At 43.3% G+C, this 18,918-nt stretch overlaps 2 protein-coding genes across 15 annotated transcripts in view; one reads left to right on the forward strand and one right to left on the reverse strand.

Annotated features, from left to right (window-relative positions):
• The window catches only part of GPR141 (G protein-coupled receptor 141), a 169,145-nt gene extending 154,670 nt beyond the window's left edge, over window positions 1-14,475 (reverse strand). For 5 of the 9 annotated variants that reach the window (XR_012508116.1, XR_012508115.1, XM_074367224.1 and 2 more), the window contains exons 1-3: window positions 14,107-14,475; window positions 7,814-7,881; window positions 4,735-4,803 (exon numbers count right to left, since the gene is read on the reverse strand). Coding sequence is in view for 2 of the 9 variants with exons in the window: in XM_074367229.1 (XP_074223330.1) it covers window positions 4,735-4,803; window positions 7,814-7,881; window positions 14,107-14,287 (318 nt within the window). In the remaining 7 variants the exon portion in view is untranslated. The remainder of the gene's footprint in view (window positions 1-4,734; window positions 4,804-7,813; window positions 7,882-14,106) is intronic. The other 4 variants (XR_012508117.1, XM_074367225.1, XM_074367226.1 and 1 more) reach the window with 1 other exon arrangement.
• A 431-nt stretch (window positions 14,476-14,906) lies between these two features.
• Window positions 14,907-18,918, forward strand: part of ELMO1 (engulfment and cell motility 1) — a 491,764-nt gene continuing 487,752 nt past the window's right edge. For 2 of the 6 annotated variants that reach the window (XM_010955408.3, XM_045516970.2), the window contains exon 1: window positions 14,914-15,231. The gene's annotated coding sequence lies outside the window, so the exon portion shown is untranslated. The other 4 variants (XM_045516965.2, XM_074367220.1, XM_010955409.3 and 1 more) reach the window with 4 other exon arrangements.

Raw genomic sequence — 18,918 nt, forward strand, 5'->3', positions numbered from 1 at the left:
CTGTTAATATCCCTTGTTCATTTACTTTTTGGAGTTTTAATGTTTTAATGATGTGTTTGAGTTCGTTGTATATCAAGAGTAATAACCCATTATCACAACTCTGGCCAGTATTTCCAAATATCTCCCTCACTAATGGTTTGCCTTTCAATTGTGTCTCTGCTTTCTGTTCGCAGGATGAACAGAAGCAGAAGTGGAGCTGCATTAAAGCATCTGATGCCTTTGGAGGAGGGTGCAGGTGGGTGTGGAGTTTCTAGACACACGTGTGCCTCTGTCCTGGCAGATGAGGCTGAGAAGTGGGCTGCTAAGGGCTGTGTATGGTTCATACTTTGCATTATTGTTAGTTTGCAGTGATGAATGATTGGAAGCTTTAAAAAAAAAAGTGACATAATCAGATTCACCTTAGAAACTGAGACCTAGTGGTAGGGAGAGGATGCATTGGAGGGAAAGACCCCCGAGTCAGCTCCTGGACTATTGGAAGAGCTTCCTCAGTTGTCTCCTTGGTTTAACTTACACAACTTTACATTTCTTCATGTTTAAATTTAAATATTTAAACTTAAACTAAAATATACAGTGACGCAGAGTGAAGAGTTCTTTCTCCGGGAAAGAAATAAAATAGGTAAAGATGAGTGAAGATATCAATAAATTGAAGGTGTTTATGGGACTGAGATTAGAGGAGCACAGACCTTTCTTTTCCAGTATGTGCCTGTTTGGTAAACAAATTTGACTGACTCCTGGTAATCATACAGAAAAGTAGGAGAGAGAAAACTGTAAGAGATGGGCTAGCCAGACAGAAGGCATTCGTGTTAGAGTTTAGAATTATTTGTGGACCATGGGTAACCTTTAAAGTTTTAGACATGAGTAAGTAGCTTACTGGAAACATCACCCTGGATATATGCAGCATGGCTTGAAAAGAGAGACAGACTAGAAGCAGAACGTTCACTTATGAGTTCACTGCTTTGGTACAGTATTTTCAGGGGGCAACTAGGTGATAGGCAGCAACATATATAATACGTCCATCTTTTGATCCAACAATTTCACACCTAGGAATTTATTGAAGAAATAATAAGGAAAGTGTTTAGAGTTGTATGCTCAAAGATGTTCACTGGATTGCCATTTATAATAGAGAAAAATGTAAAAGCTAAACGCCCAACAATTCATAAGCTGAAATACTATGAAGTGATTAAGTATCATGATGTAAATCTGTATTTATGAACTTTGAGATAGCTTCATAATATACTTAAATATACTTAAATACGCGTAGAGTGCCTCTACCTTCACTTTAATCCATGTATCATCTTATCGTGGTAATGCTTGTAGGATTGTGATCAGAGAAATGGTTTCTAAAGCAAATCTTATTCAGAGTAAAATTCACTAAATAGAATGGTTCGATTCTTCTCTAAGGAATAAAGTAAAATAGGACAGGGACTAGGGCTTGTTTATACACAGTCCCTGATCCAAAACGGCACTCAGTAAGTCTGCCTGTGGTTAAATTAGTCCAGGTTCTGTGTTCTATAGCTTAATAATACACAGTAATATGCCAGTTCTGTTTCATATCAATGACTGCAAAGGCGCTTTTCCCCAAATATGATTAATCATCTGAGAGTCAAATTTAAGTCATCAACAGTCCCCATAAGTTCAGCTATTGAAGTGTGGCTTGGATTTCTATTGTAGCAAAATGACCTTGGCTCTGGATTGAGAAATCTGCTTTCAATTCGCATGTGTCACTTGATAGTTCTATGAACTTGGCAAGTCGCTTAATCTCTTTGAGTCTCTGTTTCAGCCTTAAAATGGGGCTAATAAAATATTTTTCCTTTAGTTGTGGAATTGAACACAAGCACAGTCCTTCCTTTACTTAATCCTTGCCTTTCCAGATTAGAAATTTCAGGCAAGGAATATCAATATCTGGAACAGGTTATTTTTTATGTTACTTAAAAGTACTCACAACCTACTGCCTGAAATGTGAAAATGTTTTTCTTTTATAATTAGTCTCTTTGGAATAAACCACAGATTTTCCCCAAATAGTACAAAACTTTCATAAGTGCATCTGCAAACTGAAAAGGACTTCACCTCAATTACGAGTACTCAGGATAACCTAATTATGTTATTTGTGTGACTTACTTCGAATTTAGATTTAAATCCATAGTGTATTTTCCAGAAAGGAGGGCTGACTGTCTTTAGGTTCATCCAAAGCATTTTGCTCATGGAACCAAAATGTTATTTATGATTTTTGTCTTCAGGCAAATAATAGGGAATCCTGCTTGCCCTTTACTCTCCCCATGCATCCCCCCAATTAAAGGACTCATTCAGGGAACAAATTCACATGCTTGGAAATAAGTAATTACTATACTTGGTAATAACTGCTCTTTTGTTAACACGAAATCTAATGCTGTTCCTCCAAATTTCATCTAAATATTTAGCAAAACTTAAAAAAAAATTTATTCAAGAACCATATCAATTCTAAAGCCTTAAAATTGGCAATTAATAGTAAAATTACTACATTATCTTTAAATTATCTTTTCACATTTAATCTCCTCCCCTATTTTTCTTTTAAGTGAAAGAACAGATAAAGTCATGTTTGGGATAGGATGTTGACAAGAAATTGCAAAAATTGGGACGCTGCTCTTAACATTGATGTCATGGTGGACTTTTGAGAAGGTAATCAATCGATCTGGGACCTCAAAAAAAAAAATCAGTGCGTATAGAATCATGGATGAGCTAAGTTTCTCCAGGTATATATGTCTTTGGAGAAACCAAGCTAGTTGATGAGCTCAGATGGCTGACCCTGAGTGTATGTGGTGTCCCAGGAGGGTAAGTGGGAAGATGTGAATGGGATTCTTGGTGAGGATATGAATAAGGAGAAAGGTGGAAGGCTGGGAGTGTCATGTGCCTAGACAAAGAGGGGACAGTATGGCAGGAAAGTTCTCAGTGGTCTCTGGAGGGTGCAACTGGCGAGTGTTCTACAGACTGAAAGGACTTTTAAAAAATCACCTTGAATGATGCATAGTTTACACATCTTTAAAAAAATTCATCTCAAAAATTTTTATATTTTCATTTTGAGATAATTGTGTATTCACATGCAGTTGTACAAAAAAATACAGAAAAATTCCATGAACTATTTGCCCAAGCTAGCAGATGAGTGAAATTATCATAAAATATCACAATACTGTACTAATAAAGTATAGTACTATATTAAAAAATAATACAGTATAATATCACAGCAAGGATATTGATATTGATACAGTGGAGAGGAACGGATCCATCACCAGGATCCCTCACGCAGCCCTTATACAGCCGCACACCTCCTTTCTCCCCCACTTTCCCATCTCTGACCCCCCTCCAACTCTACCCCCTCCACAACCACCAATTTGCTCTCCATTTCTATAGGTTTGTCTTTTCAGGAATGATATTTAAATGAAACCATACAGTGGATGACCTTCTAGGGTAGGATTTTTTTCACTCAGCATGATTCCCTGGAAATTCATCCAAGTTGTTACGAGGATCAATATTTCACTCCTTTTGATTGCTGAGCATCCTCCCATGGTACGGATGACCACAGTCTGCTTAGCCAGTCCCTTACTGGAGGGGAAATGTACTAATTTTAAGTTTATGTTTTTGATGAGTTTTGACAAATTGACATACCCATGGAATCACTGCCATAATCAATAAACAGGGCATTTACCCAAGAGAAATGAAAATATATGTCCACACACAAACTACATGCACGTTTATAGCCATTTAATTCATAACAGCTAAAAACTAGAAACAATCCAGACGGTCAACCAGATGAATAAATAAATGAATAAGTACTCATATAGCTAGCTGTACAGTGCAATACTACTCGGCAGTAGGAAGAAATGAACTACTGATATAAACATCATATGTAGTGAAAAAAGGCAAGACCTACAAAATACTATGCTCTGCGATTCTGTTTACATGGATTTCTAGAAAAGGTAAAGCTAATCTGTAGTATCAGAGAGCAGACCAGTGATTGCCTAGGGCAGGGTGAATGGAGGGGAGAGACTGACTGCAAAGGGGAGCCAGAAAACTTCTCGTGGTTTAAGAGTACATTTTGAACCCTCAACCTAGAGAGAATCTGTTGCTCAGAATAGAAGGACCTTACTTTCACAGAAATCAATAACCGGGTGAAAAATAAATCTGCTTATGGAGGATAGAAAAAAGAACCAAGGTATAGAAGAAGAATGACCCCCACAGATGAAAATAGAGGAAACGGGAAAAAACTCATCAAAGCTTCAAACTGCAGAAAGCCGAAGGGAGCCACGGCAACACCAGGATGTGAGCCTCACCTATTTGACATCAAGTTTGTAATATGCAAATTCCCCCAGCTTGGCGTGTGATCTTTGCACAGCTGTGTGAGCTGCCTCTCTCTGGGTCCTGCAGGAGAACTCAGCCCAGTAAACGCAGAAGGGAAGGGCATTGAGACTGCAGGTGTGGCCTTTGACAGAAAAATTCTCTGATTCCACTAACTGGTAAGACATCAAATTACCTCTAATAGCAGAAAGTAAACAAGGAACAATTTCTTTGCTTTTCTTAGGACTCTTTCATGACAGGATACATTGTGATATTTTCCACCAATGTCCTGCTGGAAGCCCTCTTTATTCCTCCAAAAAGCACATAGGGCTGATATAGTAAATGGCATGGCCAGACAGAAGTAAGCCCTTTTAGCACAATGTATATGCCCAAATCTCTTTCACCTTTGAAGGAAACAGAACCTACCTGGGTGGTAGGGAGACAGTCTGCAGCAAAAACAACAGAAGACACGAGGACTGAAGACATGAGTTGAATCTGAAAGAGAACAAAAAAATAGGGGTGAGAATCGGGATAAACACCAATTCCAGGGCACCTGGAGGGGAAAGACAAGTGAGATTTGGTTACTGGAATTCAGAGTCAGCGAAATAAACTAACATAAATAGGAAAGCAGGCTGGATATAAATTGTAATTAGGGAGAATTATCAGTAGATGCTAAAACAACTGGGTAGAAGTTTATTCTGGAATAGGGTATTTGTGCAGTGTAAAGTAGCCTCCCACAGACTTCTTATTAATTTCAGAGGGAAAGTGTACTTTTTCACTGGAGCAATCTTGGTAGTGGTAACGAGCTTCCCAAGTGGTGAAAGTTAGCACCACCAAGAGTGGCACAGACCGACAGTGCACATACCGCTGTGAGGCAGTGCAAGTACCCACATCACCCATAAACTCCTCTTGCCAACGACACGTTTAACCTGAAGCTCATCAGACCTCACTCCTGCAGAAGCACAAAGGATAGAGGGAAAAATAAAATGACACCATAGGCAACAGACAAATCCCAAGTGTTTGCTATTCTGTAAGGGGATTTGCCAGGACCTGACACATAATTAGTAACAGTTCCAGACAGAAGGGAAGGAGCATTTCACCTCCTAATACTGTAGGCTCTAGACAAAGTTAAATGACGGGTTAGAGTTAATGACTAAATAAAAAACTCCAGATGGACCTCTAGACTCAGTGCTTAATAAGAAAAACATTGGAGGTTAAGACTAGAATCTCGCTGCATAGCAGTTGTAGAATATAAGTAAGCATGTTAACCAAACAATTATTTTCTACATATATATATTATTCAACATGTGAGTTCAGTTGTTTTCAATTCGTCCTTTTATTATCCTTATAGAGTCTCACATAAAAGATCTCCCTTCAGATATTCTTGTAGCTTTTTACAAGATCTTGGTAGATCCTAACTGATTCCAGTAGACAAGATTCTAAGGCTCAGGGAGACCATTTTACAGGAGAAATCTATTAATTCAGTGGAATCAGCCCATGTATTCTGCATCAGCTGGCCAATACAGGTAAACCTAAGTCCCTGATGCCTTTTGGTAAAATAATTCAGTACTTCTCCTTCCAAAAAACACAATTTTGTCCCCTACAACTTATTTTGGAAAATTTTAAATATACAGAAAGGTTGAAAGACTATTTCAATAAATGCCTGCATACTCTCCTTGTAGGTTCAAGAATTGTTAACATTTTGCCAAATTAGATTTACATATTTATATCAAGACATTCTCCTCCGAAAGCACAGTGCCATTTCTATACCCAAGAAAGTAAAAAATACCGTATCATCTCATATCCAGTGATTAAATTTCCCAGTTGTCTCAATAATATAATTTGTAGCTTTCCTCAGTGAATCAGGATCTAATCAAAGCTTACTCATTGTACTATTTATGTGTGATTAACCTCTTTTATCTCTTACAGTCTGGAATAGTCTCTTTACTTTTTCTATTTTTTCCTCTTTCCTTTTTCAATCTTCATGACATTGACACTTTGAATTTAAATTGTCCTGCCCATGAGCAGTGGGAAGGTTTGGCTGCCTGGGGGCCAGAGCACAGGGAACTAAGCACCAGGGCTTTGGAAACCATGACAAACAAGATCTCCAGGTACGGCTGAGTGAGCTGGCAACACCAGACCTGTCTGCCCTCAACATGGAGGCGCCATCATGAAGAAGCCACAGACCAAAGACCTCTTTCGGGGTCACCTATAAACATTCCCATTCACTCATACGATCATGGAGGGGGGTGATGGACCTGTACAATCAACTGGGATTGGATCTCCAGCCAACTCACTTACTAGTGGGTGCTACGTTAGAGTGAAGTGATTTAGAAAATTAGTGGAGGTTTGGGATGAAGAGGATAGCCTGAACACTTGGGTTTTCTCACCTTTGTCCAGAAATCCCACTGAAATAATAGTAAAGGTATACAAAAGAGGATCGATAGGGAACCAGAGGGAAAACAGAAAGGGGGCCCACAGGCCAGAGCTTTGATGAATTTATGTAGTATGGAAGGGGGACTGGATCTTCGTGATCAGCTACTAGAGTGGAGGGAGCTGCTACTTGGAACAGACACAGGAGAAGGGTGATAGAAAGACATAGAAGCAGATCTGTCCAGCAGTCCTGCAGGCACTGGGAGCAAGAATGGACTATGGAGCAGTAATCAAGGAATGTAATCAAGCACTAATCAGGGACTGAGTACAGAGCAGCTGGGTCAGTGGGGCCCATCTATATTTAGAGGGTGACTAGCAGCAATGCTGTTAACCACGTAGTTAAAAATGGAGAGCTGCTGTCTGAAGAAACTAAAAGATCTGCCTGAAAAAACCTACACATATACCATCCATGTTCACAGATATAAGTATTAGGGAATGTAAACTGATGGTTTATGATGGCTAGGCTATCCAAGAAAGCCATCAGTTCCGGAGACGTACACCAGCGCAAACAAAGAGAAAAAATGAACCTCAATTTAGCAGATGATTCTGGAAACAGAGAGAGAATTTAAAAACAAAACAAAACAGTTTTTAGTTAAAATCTCAGAAGAGATTTAAGAAGATATTATGAAAAAAGGAGCAATCAGGAATACTTAAAAGTATGATGGCTGATACTAAAAGAAATCAGTAAAGGGGTCAGAGGATAAAGTCAGGAATCTTCTGGAAAAGCACAGAGCGGAAAAAAAAAAAAAAGGAGATGTGATGTGGAAGATCCAATAATGATTTAGATAGAATGTCCAGAAAAAAGAATACAAAAAAATGGGAAGAAAATACAGAAAAATATTTCCCAAGGTCGAGGAGAGACAAGCCTTGACAGTGCAATACCTACGGAGCGTCACGTGGGAGACGGGATGAAATGCCCACACCCATTTCCAACCTGGTAACAGTTCAGAACGTCAAGGATAAAGAAGATTCTAAGGGCTTCTGGAAATGAAAACACATATACGCTTAGGCACACACACAGGCACATGAGGCAAACCACAAAAGAGAAAGACCATTTTGACCTCTGACTTACCAGCTTTGAAGACAGGAAGCTCGTTTTTAAGAGTTTTTGATGGCTACAAATCTGCCGATCAAATGTAACTGCAAAATAAAGATATTCTCAGACATGAAAATTCTCAGAAAAGTTTACCTCCCACTCATACTTTCTTAAAAAAATGTACTGATGTATTTCAGTGAAAAAAAAGAATCTTAGAAAGTGGAAGATTAGGTATTCAAGAAACAGGGGAAATGACTGAAGGGTAATGAAAAGAAATCCTGGGAAAACAGTGAAGGAGTAGATCACACTGGGACAGAAAATCTGAAGGCTCCATGGAGAACGTCTTCAAGAGTAGAGTGGATTCCATGTAAAAGGATATGGAAGACTGTAATATGCTTTGGCGATTTGAAACTCCAAAGAGGGAAAAAAAACACAAAGTCATGGTGCCTCCATGAAGTAAACCAAAATAGATCCCAATTTGGGGTAACCAGCAGAATTCAGGAGAGAGAGTCTGTTCCATCTTGACCCCTGATGCATTTCTTCTTCAGGGGTGACCGGCTTAGTAATGCAGGATTATAGTCCTTCTCTCTAGGTGCTGCTGTGTGTGATAATATACAACACAATAGTGTAAAGTCTGCTTTTCAATTTTTAGAATCAACCAATAGATTATACATAAAGAAACTTTCATTTTAGTGTCAGGAAAGAAGGTAGCAGAATATAAATGCAATAAACATTGAAAATGTAAAAGAAATACTAAGTCTGGGAATATAATGTCATAAGTATGTACATCTACCCCTCCACTAGTCTCAACCCTCTGGGAAGAAAAAGAAGAATTTGTAGCCACACCAGAAAAGGGAGGAAGGGAGGAAGGGAGGAAGGGAGGAAGGGAGGAAGGAAGGAAGGAAGGAAGGGAGGAAGGAAGGAAGGAAGGAAGGAAGGAAGGAAGGAAGGAAGGAAGGAAGGAAGGAAGGAAAGATAGGAAAGATGGGAGAAAGGGAGAAAGAAAGGTGACCAGAGTTTTGGAGAGTAGACTGGAACAGATATACAGAAAATTAAAATTTCAGCTGATCTCCTGTGGCTCTGGAGCTTGGAGCATCTTGAAGAGCTGTTCTGAACTGAGCAAGGGAGGCAATTCAGGGAAAGGTACTCAGGCATGAGGTATCAACACCAATATTCTCAGCAGCCTGAGGGGATAAGAGAGGGAGCGGTGACTGAACAACTGAGTACCTTGGTCCTGAAGTGAGGGCAGGGCCTGGAAAGGGAAGGGGAGAAGGCTTTGTGTGATGCATTCAGCATCCACCAAAGGTAATTATAAAAAGTGCCAATCACAGAATCTGGAAATTAAAAATTTTATCATCAAAACTAAACTGAATAAACGGGAGGAATGGACAAGGCTAAAGACTGAATTAATGAGCTGGAAGACAGAACCCGGGGTAGTTTCCTAGAGGACAGTATAGAGATTCACAGGGATAAAAAGACTGGGAGAAAAGTGAAGTGACCTGAATGGTAATATCAGAGTGGCAGACCATTCAGCAATGAAACAACAAAATGTGATGTTACAATCCAAGAAATAAGAAGAATTGGGAAAGAGGGGTAAGCCAAAGTTTTAGAAATCTTCCATAGAAGGGAGCTAATAGGTATTATATCAAGTTGCTAAACCAAGAAATAATTATATAAACAATTAGAACCATAGCACTAATCACCTAAAGTATTAAAAACAGAAATGATTAAGTGTGTTGAACTCTAGGGACTAGGATTGGGGATAGGAAGAGGAAGAGGCTTACTTTCCATTTACTATTTACAATTAAAAGAAATGATATATATTTCTTTTAAAATTTTTTAAAGAAAGAATAAAGAATATTGTACTTCTACCTGACCATTATGGAAGAGATGAATAACCATTACAAGTGCAGAGTGGTTAACATTGATCTTGGCTCCATTTACTGAGCATTTACTATGTGCCAGGCATTGTTTGAAAGAACTATCATCGTTCATCATCCCCATTCTATTCTAGAGAAAAACATAATAATTTGTTCAACGTCACGTGGCTATTAAGAAGCAGAGCTGGGATTTCTTTCCATATCTGTAAACTCCCAAACCTGAACATCTAAATACTTGCAAATTTTGCTCCAATGAGTCTGGTGAGTCAATCCTCTTGTCAGTGTTTATTGTAGCATTGTAGAGATTTTTGAGCTCTTGATCAATGCTATTTCTTTGGCTGTCATTCTTTGGGTGAGGGGTGGTAGACACTGAAAAGTCTTGATAAATGTCCTACTAAACATAAATCCAAACTGGAGAGTGCATTTGGTTAATGGATGACTTGGAAGTCCATAGGGATTTTGTTTTGTTTTGTTTAAAAATAAGGTGGGATAGCTGAAGCAGAAGGGAGCCCGTGCAGGGAGTAACATTTACATTTTTGGTGGGTGTCCACCACTGGTCAGTAATATAATGACTATGAAATGAGGACATACTGGACACAAGCCCAGAGCAATGGTGTCACAGAAATGATCGGTAGCCAAACAAGAGTAGAGTCATCCTTTTCGTTTCTTGAACCTGTCTTTGACCTGGGAGCAAGGGTTTCAGGTAGCATCGTGTTGGACACAAGGCTACAAGAAGGCCAGTCAAGTTCAGGTTTCTTTAGGCCAAGGCAGCAAGGCAAAAGCAAATTGCTTGTCTGTGGGCTTCTATGACTGGGATGAACAACTGTCCATTCTACATGCCCTCTACATCCTTTGTAACATTTCAGTTTCTCCAGCTCTTCCCAGCCCCTCAGTTTGCGTGTCTTCAGCTCCCATCCCCTCCAGCCTTGGGCTACTGCAATCACTCCCTATCTGTTCTTCCTGTGTGCCTTTCTGTCTCCCCTTTAATCCACTCTCTATTCAGTAGGATGAATCTTTAAAATAAAAAAAAAACAACCGTGACAGTCTCTTGCTTAAAATATTTCACTCGGAAAACAAAACAAAACATAAACCTCCCAAGCAAAAAATTTCAGTGCCTTCCCATTATCCTTAACATGTGCAAAACCTGTGATTTGACTCCCAACGGCTTCCAAATTTTGGCTTTTGACCTCTGCTTTTAGATTCAACTTTAATGTTCTCACACTGCAACCAAATGAAATTTAAAGTTTTCGCCGGCACTGGTATTCTACAGGCCTTTGTACAAACTGCTTTTCTCGATCTAGAATCCCTCCCCGTTACTCCAGCCACTTCCTTTCCCCTCCTTTGTCCTAGCTAATTTACATTCACTCAGCCTTCAGGTTTCCACTCAAGGCTGCAGGTGATGGTAGCAGCATCCCTCCCTCCATATATTCCTGCAACTTTCAGTTACTACGTTCATTTAAAGCCTGTCTTCTTAACTAGATTGGAAGTTCCAGGAGGGGGCGCTCCAAGTTTCTCCTGCTCACCATTGCAGCCTCCTTTCCTCCCATAGTAGCTCACATTTAAGGCACGCAGTGCACATTGAATTATCGAATGATGGAGAAAAGGAAGGCCCTTGTACGACAGACCTCCTTGTCACTCTGCTTGTCCCAGGGCTGACCCCAGTGGCTCTGGACTGCAAGTGCCTGCCCGCTACCCAGGCCTTGTTATCTCTGATACAGCAGCTTCCTGGAGCTGAGGTCACTCTCTCTACCCCGAGAGCTGTTTCAAGACTGGAGTCAAGCCAACATGAGCCTGATTCTAAGACAGGAAAAGAGAATAGATTCTTTAAGCTATAGATCAAGGAAGTGGAGGCGGATTTGAGGCAGACTTCTGAAGCAAATTATGAAATACATTATTAAATGCACAGGGCCCATTTGGATTCCAATAAGTTTTTTTTTTTAATGAATTAGAAATGAATATTTGTGAGCACTTAGAGTTGATCAACATGAGTCATCATTGGTTAAAATAACAGATCATTTTTGAAATTTGGGGTTTCATAGTGACATTTGGACACTCATCCCTCTTATCTTGGAGTTCTGTAAACACAAGGAAGAATGAAGATGTGGGAAATTCAGGATCAAGGTATTAAATCTGGGAAATTTGCCCAAATACCTCTCCCTCCATCAACAACGCCAGCTGCCTTGTAAGCATGGTTGGGGGAAGCAGTTTAGACTTGAGGCTTCAGTGAATTTTGTTCGTTAGCCAGCTATCTGCCCTGCTTCCTTTTCTCCTAGCCATCCTGAAACTGAGATAGGTGGTCCAGCAGGAGAGACCCTGAGTCCACTTTCCTAACTGCTTGAGATGTAGATGAGGCTGGCCCCTCTCCAGAGAGTCTAGCCCCGCCTAGGTGGACTTACTGCAAGTACTCGTGATGGGTGGCGCTTGGATTCTGATCTGTGCTATAAATGGCGCCCCTCTCTACCACAGCATGACCTGATGATTGAACTGCCCAGGCTCTGACCAGGAGATGAGATAAAATCAGAGTTATGGTACTAGCTCTTTCCCTCCTCTGTGGGTAGAAACTGAAAGGGGGGAAAAGGGAGGAGACGTTGCCCTTACCTGTTGATTAGAGAACTGTTGCAGATAATAATAGCTAAGCTCACACTTGGTGAGTGTTTCTACATGCCAGGTCCTGGTCTCAGAGCTTTCCCATGTTAACTCGTTTAATCCTCACTCACTCCTCCCAAGTATGGTTTTAGCCCATGAGTTGTCACTTGTATGGGGTAATACAGCTAGTAAATGGCAATGCTGGAGTCTATATCCAACAACCAAGTCCAGAGATGGAGTCCTTCTGCATGATACCGCCCCACTGCCTAGTCTACACAGACTGCCCACCGCAGGCCACCAGCTGAGCCCAGGGGGAAGGTGGATTTCTCTAAGGCATTTGACACATCCAAGATATCTTTACAAATACACTAGAAACATAAGGCTTGGGAAGTGCACAGTTAAGAGGGTTATTGGTAACTGAATGAACCGGTAAACCCAAAGAATGCTGAACCCCACCATGGCGGAGGGAGCTTCTTGGTGGGGTGTCATCCAGGACCCTGGTGTTGTTACCTAATCTGCAGACACGGGGAGATACTGGATGCCTGAATTAAACCCAAAGGGCCTTATAGAAGGGAGACCAGAGACTTTGGCTTCCAAGACTAACCTCATAAGCACTGACATGTCCTAACCATAATGTAGACAAGAATTTCCAGTCTTCCCCCTTTGCACTGGGATCAGCAGTGAGATGTAACTGAAAAATAGTTGACAAGAGAGCTTAGGCTATGTGAATTGTTTTTAATGGTTAGATAGTTAATTTATAATGGCAACTATTTTTTTTAAGAGCAGAGATAAATGTCCTTTAAAAAGAGGTCAGAGAGATTTGAAGCCATATCAAATGAAAAGGAGTTAGAGTAACTGAGACTGTTTAATCCTCAGAAAAGAAGGTTTAGACAGAATTGTAGGACTATCTTCAATGATCTGAAAGGTTATCTCCTGTAAGAACGATGTGACTTACTCCAAGTTAACTGCAGAGGGCAGAGCTGGGACCAAAGGTTCCAGGAGGTAGATTTGTCTAATTGCTGTGCAAGGTGGGGACACGAATTTACCTGTCTGCTCTTGGAACAATTATGACAGCTAACATTTACTGAGTACCCGTGGTGTCTGCACTGAAGTTAAGGCCTTCATATGCCTGAGCTGGAAAGTTGTGGATCAAATTCATACTTATCATTACAAGCGTCTCAGCATCATTAGTAAAGGCTCCATTTACTGACTGCTTATTAAATTACCTCATTTGATAGCTGCCCTGTTGAGTGTTATTATTGTATCATTACTGTTTTACAGATGAGGAAATAAAGAAGTGAAATTACTTTCCTGGAATCATCCTGTTTTAAGTTATTGGTTTATAATGATCTGCACCCAAGTATTCCTGCCACTAATACTGCCTCCCTCCTGGGGTTATGCATTTAACAGGGGGTCAGATCAGGGCTGTTCATTAGAAATATAATGTGAGCCACTAACGAGAACCCCGTATGTAATCTTACTTTTTCTAACAGTCACATTAAAAACGTAAAAAGAAACCTGTGGAATTAGTTTAAATTAGTTTATATATTATACATTTATTCTTTAACCCAATACATTAACCCAATTGAGTCATTACATCTAAATTATCACCATTTGTTGAATGATGTAATCACCACTGAAATTATTAACAAGTTATTTTACATTCTGGTTTTCACACGGAATCTAGTGTCTGTCTTATCCTTACAGAACATCTCAGCAGTAGCCACATTTCAAGTGTTCAGTAGCTGCTTAGGGTTCGTGATTGCTAATAGACAGTCTGCACAGGGTTAAAACTGAAATCTTCGGGGCTGGAAGAGCTCTGTTTTCACCTTACATTCTAATGCCTCCCTGCCCCTGACTTACCTCCTTTGCCGATTTGAAGGGAATGCATAGCAACTGCCTTTGCCTCTTCTAGTAGAGCCAGCGTAGGTATTTGTGGTGTCTCTCCTGCAACCTTCCAACAATTGTCTTTTCTCTCCTGGCAGCTACTCTTCGAGTTAAAGTGTTTGATTTCTGCTTTGAAAAGGACTGGAACAGGTTGCATGAATTAAATAATAGACTCTAAATACCAAACTGGAGGTGGAACATCCTGCTTTCAGCAAGTTATGCAAAATTAGGGAGTCCCTGGCATAACTGATTAGAAATAAATCTAGTAGTTGGTAAATGCACAGGTGACTGTGAGGAGGAGGAAACGTTCTCTTGTTATTTTTGCCGCGCTGTCCAAGAGTCGAGGCGGAACGTCAAAACAAACACACCAGCCTCTTAAAGTAGCTTTAGAACAGCCCACCGAAGTTTCCCCTCAGAATTCCAAGCCAGCTGCCAAAAATGAAAGCTTATAAAAAGATGCCACGCACTCTCGGCCTCCCGGAGGTGGCGCTATGAGGGTGCTGGAGTTAATTAGTGCCTGCAAATCGCCTCGTGTGAGCTCATCCAAGAAGTCATGCTCAGTACACATATTATTTATAGCAGTTCTGAGGCGTGCACGGTGTTTGACATTTTCTTCTTTTTTAAGTAGGGGGACTTCAAAAAGTCGTGGGCACCCCCACTGCCCCCGGCAAAGAGCAGTGGGCAGAGACACCAGAGCGCCGGCTGGAGGAGAACGCGCCAAGCACGCGTGTCCGGGTGCAGGTGCCGGGGGGCGACGGCGGCCACTCCGCAGCGTCCGCTGGGGAGGAGAGTTCGCGGCTGATCTCGGGATGCCTTGCAGATGCAAAATGTGTCTCTGGCCAGCAGGAGGAAGGAAGAGGAAGTGAGAGCAGCGGCAGCCGGCGGCGCAGCAGCCGGCCGACCGGGAGTGTAAGTGCGTGTGCTCGGGCGAGCGAGAACGGGTGAGGATGGGCAAGGGATAGAGGCAGAGCCACTCACGCCGCCGGGGCACCAAGCTGGGCGACAGACCCTCCGGCCCTCCGTCAGTGGTCGCGGGGTCTCCAGAGCTCTTATCGCTGGGAACCCTCGCCGCCGCCACCGCTGTCCTGCGACCCCGGGCAGGTTCGTAAAGTTTCCTGGGCTGGCGCGGCGCCTTGACTCGCTGACCTCAGCGCGGCCGAGGCGGGAGCTGGGGCTGGGGCAAGGAGGAGGCGTCCTGCTCCGGGGGACTCTGGGCGCCGCGGAGACACTTTTGTTTCCTCCCTGGGGGCGCCGCGGCGCGGGCGGAGGTGGCCGCGGGGCTCTGTGGGTGAGGGCTGCGGGCGCGCCGAGGCACTCCGCGGCACTCCGCGGTTGGGGAAGTCAGGGCAGAGGGGGCGGTGGGAGGGGGAAGGGAAGAGGAGGGGGAGCGCGGAGGATGGAGCCCAGGGCCCGGGGCCCGGCAACCCGCGGAAACGTTTCGGCCAGGGCAGGCTGGAAGGGGGCCCACCGAGGGCTGCGCTGCCGGCGCTGAGGGATTGGGGACGGGGAGAGTGTGGAACTGGGGGCTTGGAGACCGGAGAGGCTGCGCAGGAGAAGGGACTGGCGGCTCGAACTGCCGGCTTTCCTCCGGCGCTCGCAGATGGGAGGGAATCCCCCGCGAGCGCGCTCCTGGGAGGGGGCGGTGATAGGCTAGAGGGGAGGAGGGCCCGGAGGGACTGGAGGGGGCGGTTGGGGCAGTTGGGAGCTGCCCAACAACCCAGGCGGCTGTTAGTAAATACCCGCCTCCCGGGGACACGCCGAAGTCCCGGCTGGGACTAGGAAAGGAGGTAAGGGGCTGCGATGGATGATCCCGGCATCAGAGAGGGGGCGCACCGGGCGCGCTTTCAGGGAGCAAGGGCAGCCGAGCTTTGGGGGTCCTGGAATCCGAGCAGAGAGGGGTAGCTGAGAACGCAAGAGTAGCTTTGAGGAAGAGGAAATACAGAACTCAGCTGGCCCAGGGGTGCGCGCGTATTTCGGGTTGGGAAGTCCGTGCGGTGTCGCGGGCGCGCGCGAGGGTGGCGAGCGTGTGTGTGTTTGTGTATGAGTCTGTGTGACCGCGAGGGGCTCTGGAGCCCTAGACTCTCCTCCTCGCCGAGTGACCCTCTCCTGCCTAGGGACTGTTTGAAGTTGGCATGTCTGGGCAGGGGTTGTGGGCGGCGGGACCTGCGTTGACCTAAAGCCGCAGGGCTTGGTCCCCCGTAGCGACCCCACTCTGGTGGCCCCGGACAGCTCCTGAGACTCGCGGAGCATGTTTTGTGATGCCCTGTGCGCCAGTCCTTGGGCCCGCTAACATCATTGGCCATAAATGATGCAGACCTGGCTCATTGTATTTAAGATTTCAGAGAACCTATGGCAAGGGTTTTAGCCTCTGGAGACAGAAGCCGCTGGTTCCCCATTTACCGCCCCCCAGTGACTTGGGAGTGGTGTGGTTGGGGCAGTGGAAGAATTTCCGAGTTGCTGTTGTTGTTTTGCCTATTAAATAAAAGTAATTAATGACCTGTATTTATTTATTAACACTTTGAAGGTAACTTTGGGAACTAGAGGGGCCTAACACCTCTCAGGTTCACGTAGATGGAAGCCATTATTGAGGGCCTCCTCTGGTCATGGTTTTCCGTATTCTCTCACCTCCGTACCTCCTTCCCAAGGTTGTTTCAAGGTTTATTACCCCCCAGTTTACGGAAGTGGGGACTGTTAAGTTCGAAGGTCAGATCCCCTGACCTCAAGTAGCAGACTTTTTTTCTTATAGCTGACTTTTTGAACCTGTTCTTTACATGTACATTTCTTATCTCTTCAGGGCTGTGTTTAAATGTGCATGTTGCTTTCTTACTGCATTGGTTACTCAGTTTTGTTTTGCTTTTAGTGAGGTGGACTGGTGGTTCTTTGGAGAAATTGTGAGGGAATGACCTGGAGTGTTGGAACTCTGCAGGGAGGATGGTGTTAGGCAGGAAGGGAACTGGGGAAGAAGCTTGGTAGGTGTCAGGGAGGGGCAGACTAGGAGGCTGGCCCAGACTTGAGTCTGGTGGAATTCAGGACCTGGAGCAGTCACTGGGCTACAGGATGGGTGATCCTATTAATGGCCATATCCGTCCCCTCCCCTCTTCCCTTGTCTCACCTCTCTGCCCTTCTTGTCTATAGCCACTCTCACTGCCTTACATTCTTCCTTTTCACCAAATTCTCTCCCAGGGCCTTTGCACATATTATTCTTTTTGCTAAAGGGGCTTTCCCCTCTTATCCAGATGGCTCACTCTCTTGCTTCCTTCAGGTCTCTGCCCAGTCAGCTTACAGGAAGACTTCCCTGACTACCTCATATAAAATAACAACCAGCCACACTCCCTGGTCCTCTTAAGTCACTTAGTTTTTCCTTTTAAAACTTATTACCCCCCGGCATTATACATTCATTTGTTTATTTGATTATTGTCTATCTCTCCCATTAGAATGGAAGTTCCACGAAGGTCAGAAACTTGTCTTGTTTATACATCCAGAACGTGGGATGATTCCCACAAAGGAGGTGCTCAATAAATCCTTGTTGACTGATTAAGATATGCCTTTATGGGAGAGGCTCCCCAGGAAACTATACTGTAAAATATTGCAGCATCAGCAGCACGAAGCCCAGGTAACAGTCTGTTGCTTTTTCCTCTCTGTCTTCTCCCCAAGCCCAGGCACATTTCTTACACATCCTTTTTCACTCTCTTAGAATTTCAGCCCGAAGAAAGGAACTGAGAGGCAGTTCCCTGGGAAAGTGGAAAATCAGTACAATTTATTAATAAGGCATAACTGCTCCAGATCACTCTCCTTGGAGAATGTCTTTTTAAAGTGTGTGTTAGCCGAAGAAATACTCTTCTAGGAAGACGGGCATTGCTGTGAGTAGAGAGACTTCCACTGTATCCCATTCCACTCTCCCAGCAGATAAGAGTGAAGGCAGAGGAGGAGAGGAGGTAAGGGAGGAAGGAGAGGGAGACAGAAAGGAGCTGGGTGGCAAATACTGGGGAGAAGAGGGATGAGAAATGCCCAGGAGAAAAAAAATGAGAGAAAACAGTAGGGGCTTCTATAGTCCTGCTGAATCACAAACATTTATTAAATTACAGTATTGGGATAGGGCAATATTTGAGTATATTAAATTAATTTACCCCCTTTGGGTGTTTGGTGTGAATGGGTGGGGAGAGGTGGAAAAAGGGAGTGCTTTGAAGCCCTTGTAGAGAGGATGTGGCTGGGGGCGTGCCTAGGGGCTCTGAGCACACACTTTGCTGACATTACCATCTTTCTTAACCCTGAAGGTTTAGAGGTAATCATTCCCATGGAGGACATTTCCTGCCCAGAACTAAGACTGTGGGTACCCTTAAGGTTTGTAACTGAAGTCTGAAGCCACTCTTTAATGCCTGAAACCAACCAAGTAGATAGGTTGGCATATAAGACGTTCCCTCTGTTGAACTAAGAAAAGGTGGGGAATTACTAAACCCTCTCGACATCACAAAGCGTCAAGTGTTTGCTACTAGCTATGCAACTCCAGTTCTGCTTCTTTAGTCAACTAGTCTGGTGTTTTTGAAGCTTAGGGTTGCAACCAGGAATGGGTCATGGTATCGATTTGTTAGGTTCAGACTAGCAGCTGAAAACATGAAATAGAAGAGAGTACAGTGAAAAAGAGTGTTTTACCAAACAGACACCAAATCTTATTGTCAAATGTATGGCTTAATGTGGGTTGTGATGAATAAAAGTCTGTTTTAATAATTCTGGAGGCCCTAGGAGTGTACACTTTAAACTTTATGCCGGGGTTTCTGATGGAAGTGGTTT

Source organism: Camelus bactrianus, chromosome 7 (assembly GCF_048773025.1).
Source record: "Camelus bactrianus isolate YW-2024 breed Bactrian camel chromosome 7, ASM4877302v1, whole genome shotgun sequence".
Lineage (NCBI taxonomy): Eukaryota > Metazoa > Chordata > Mammalia > Artiodactyla > Camelidae > Camelus > Camelus bactrianus.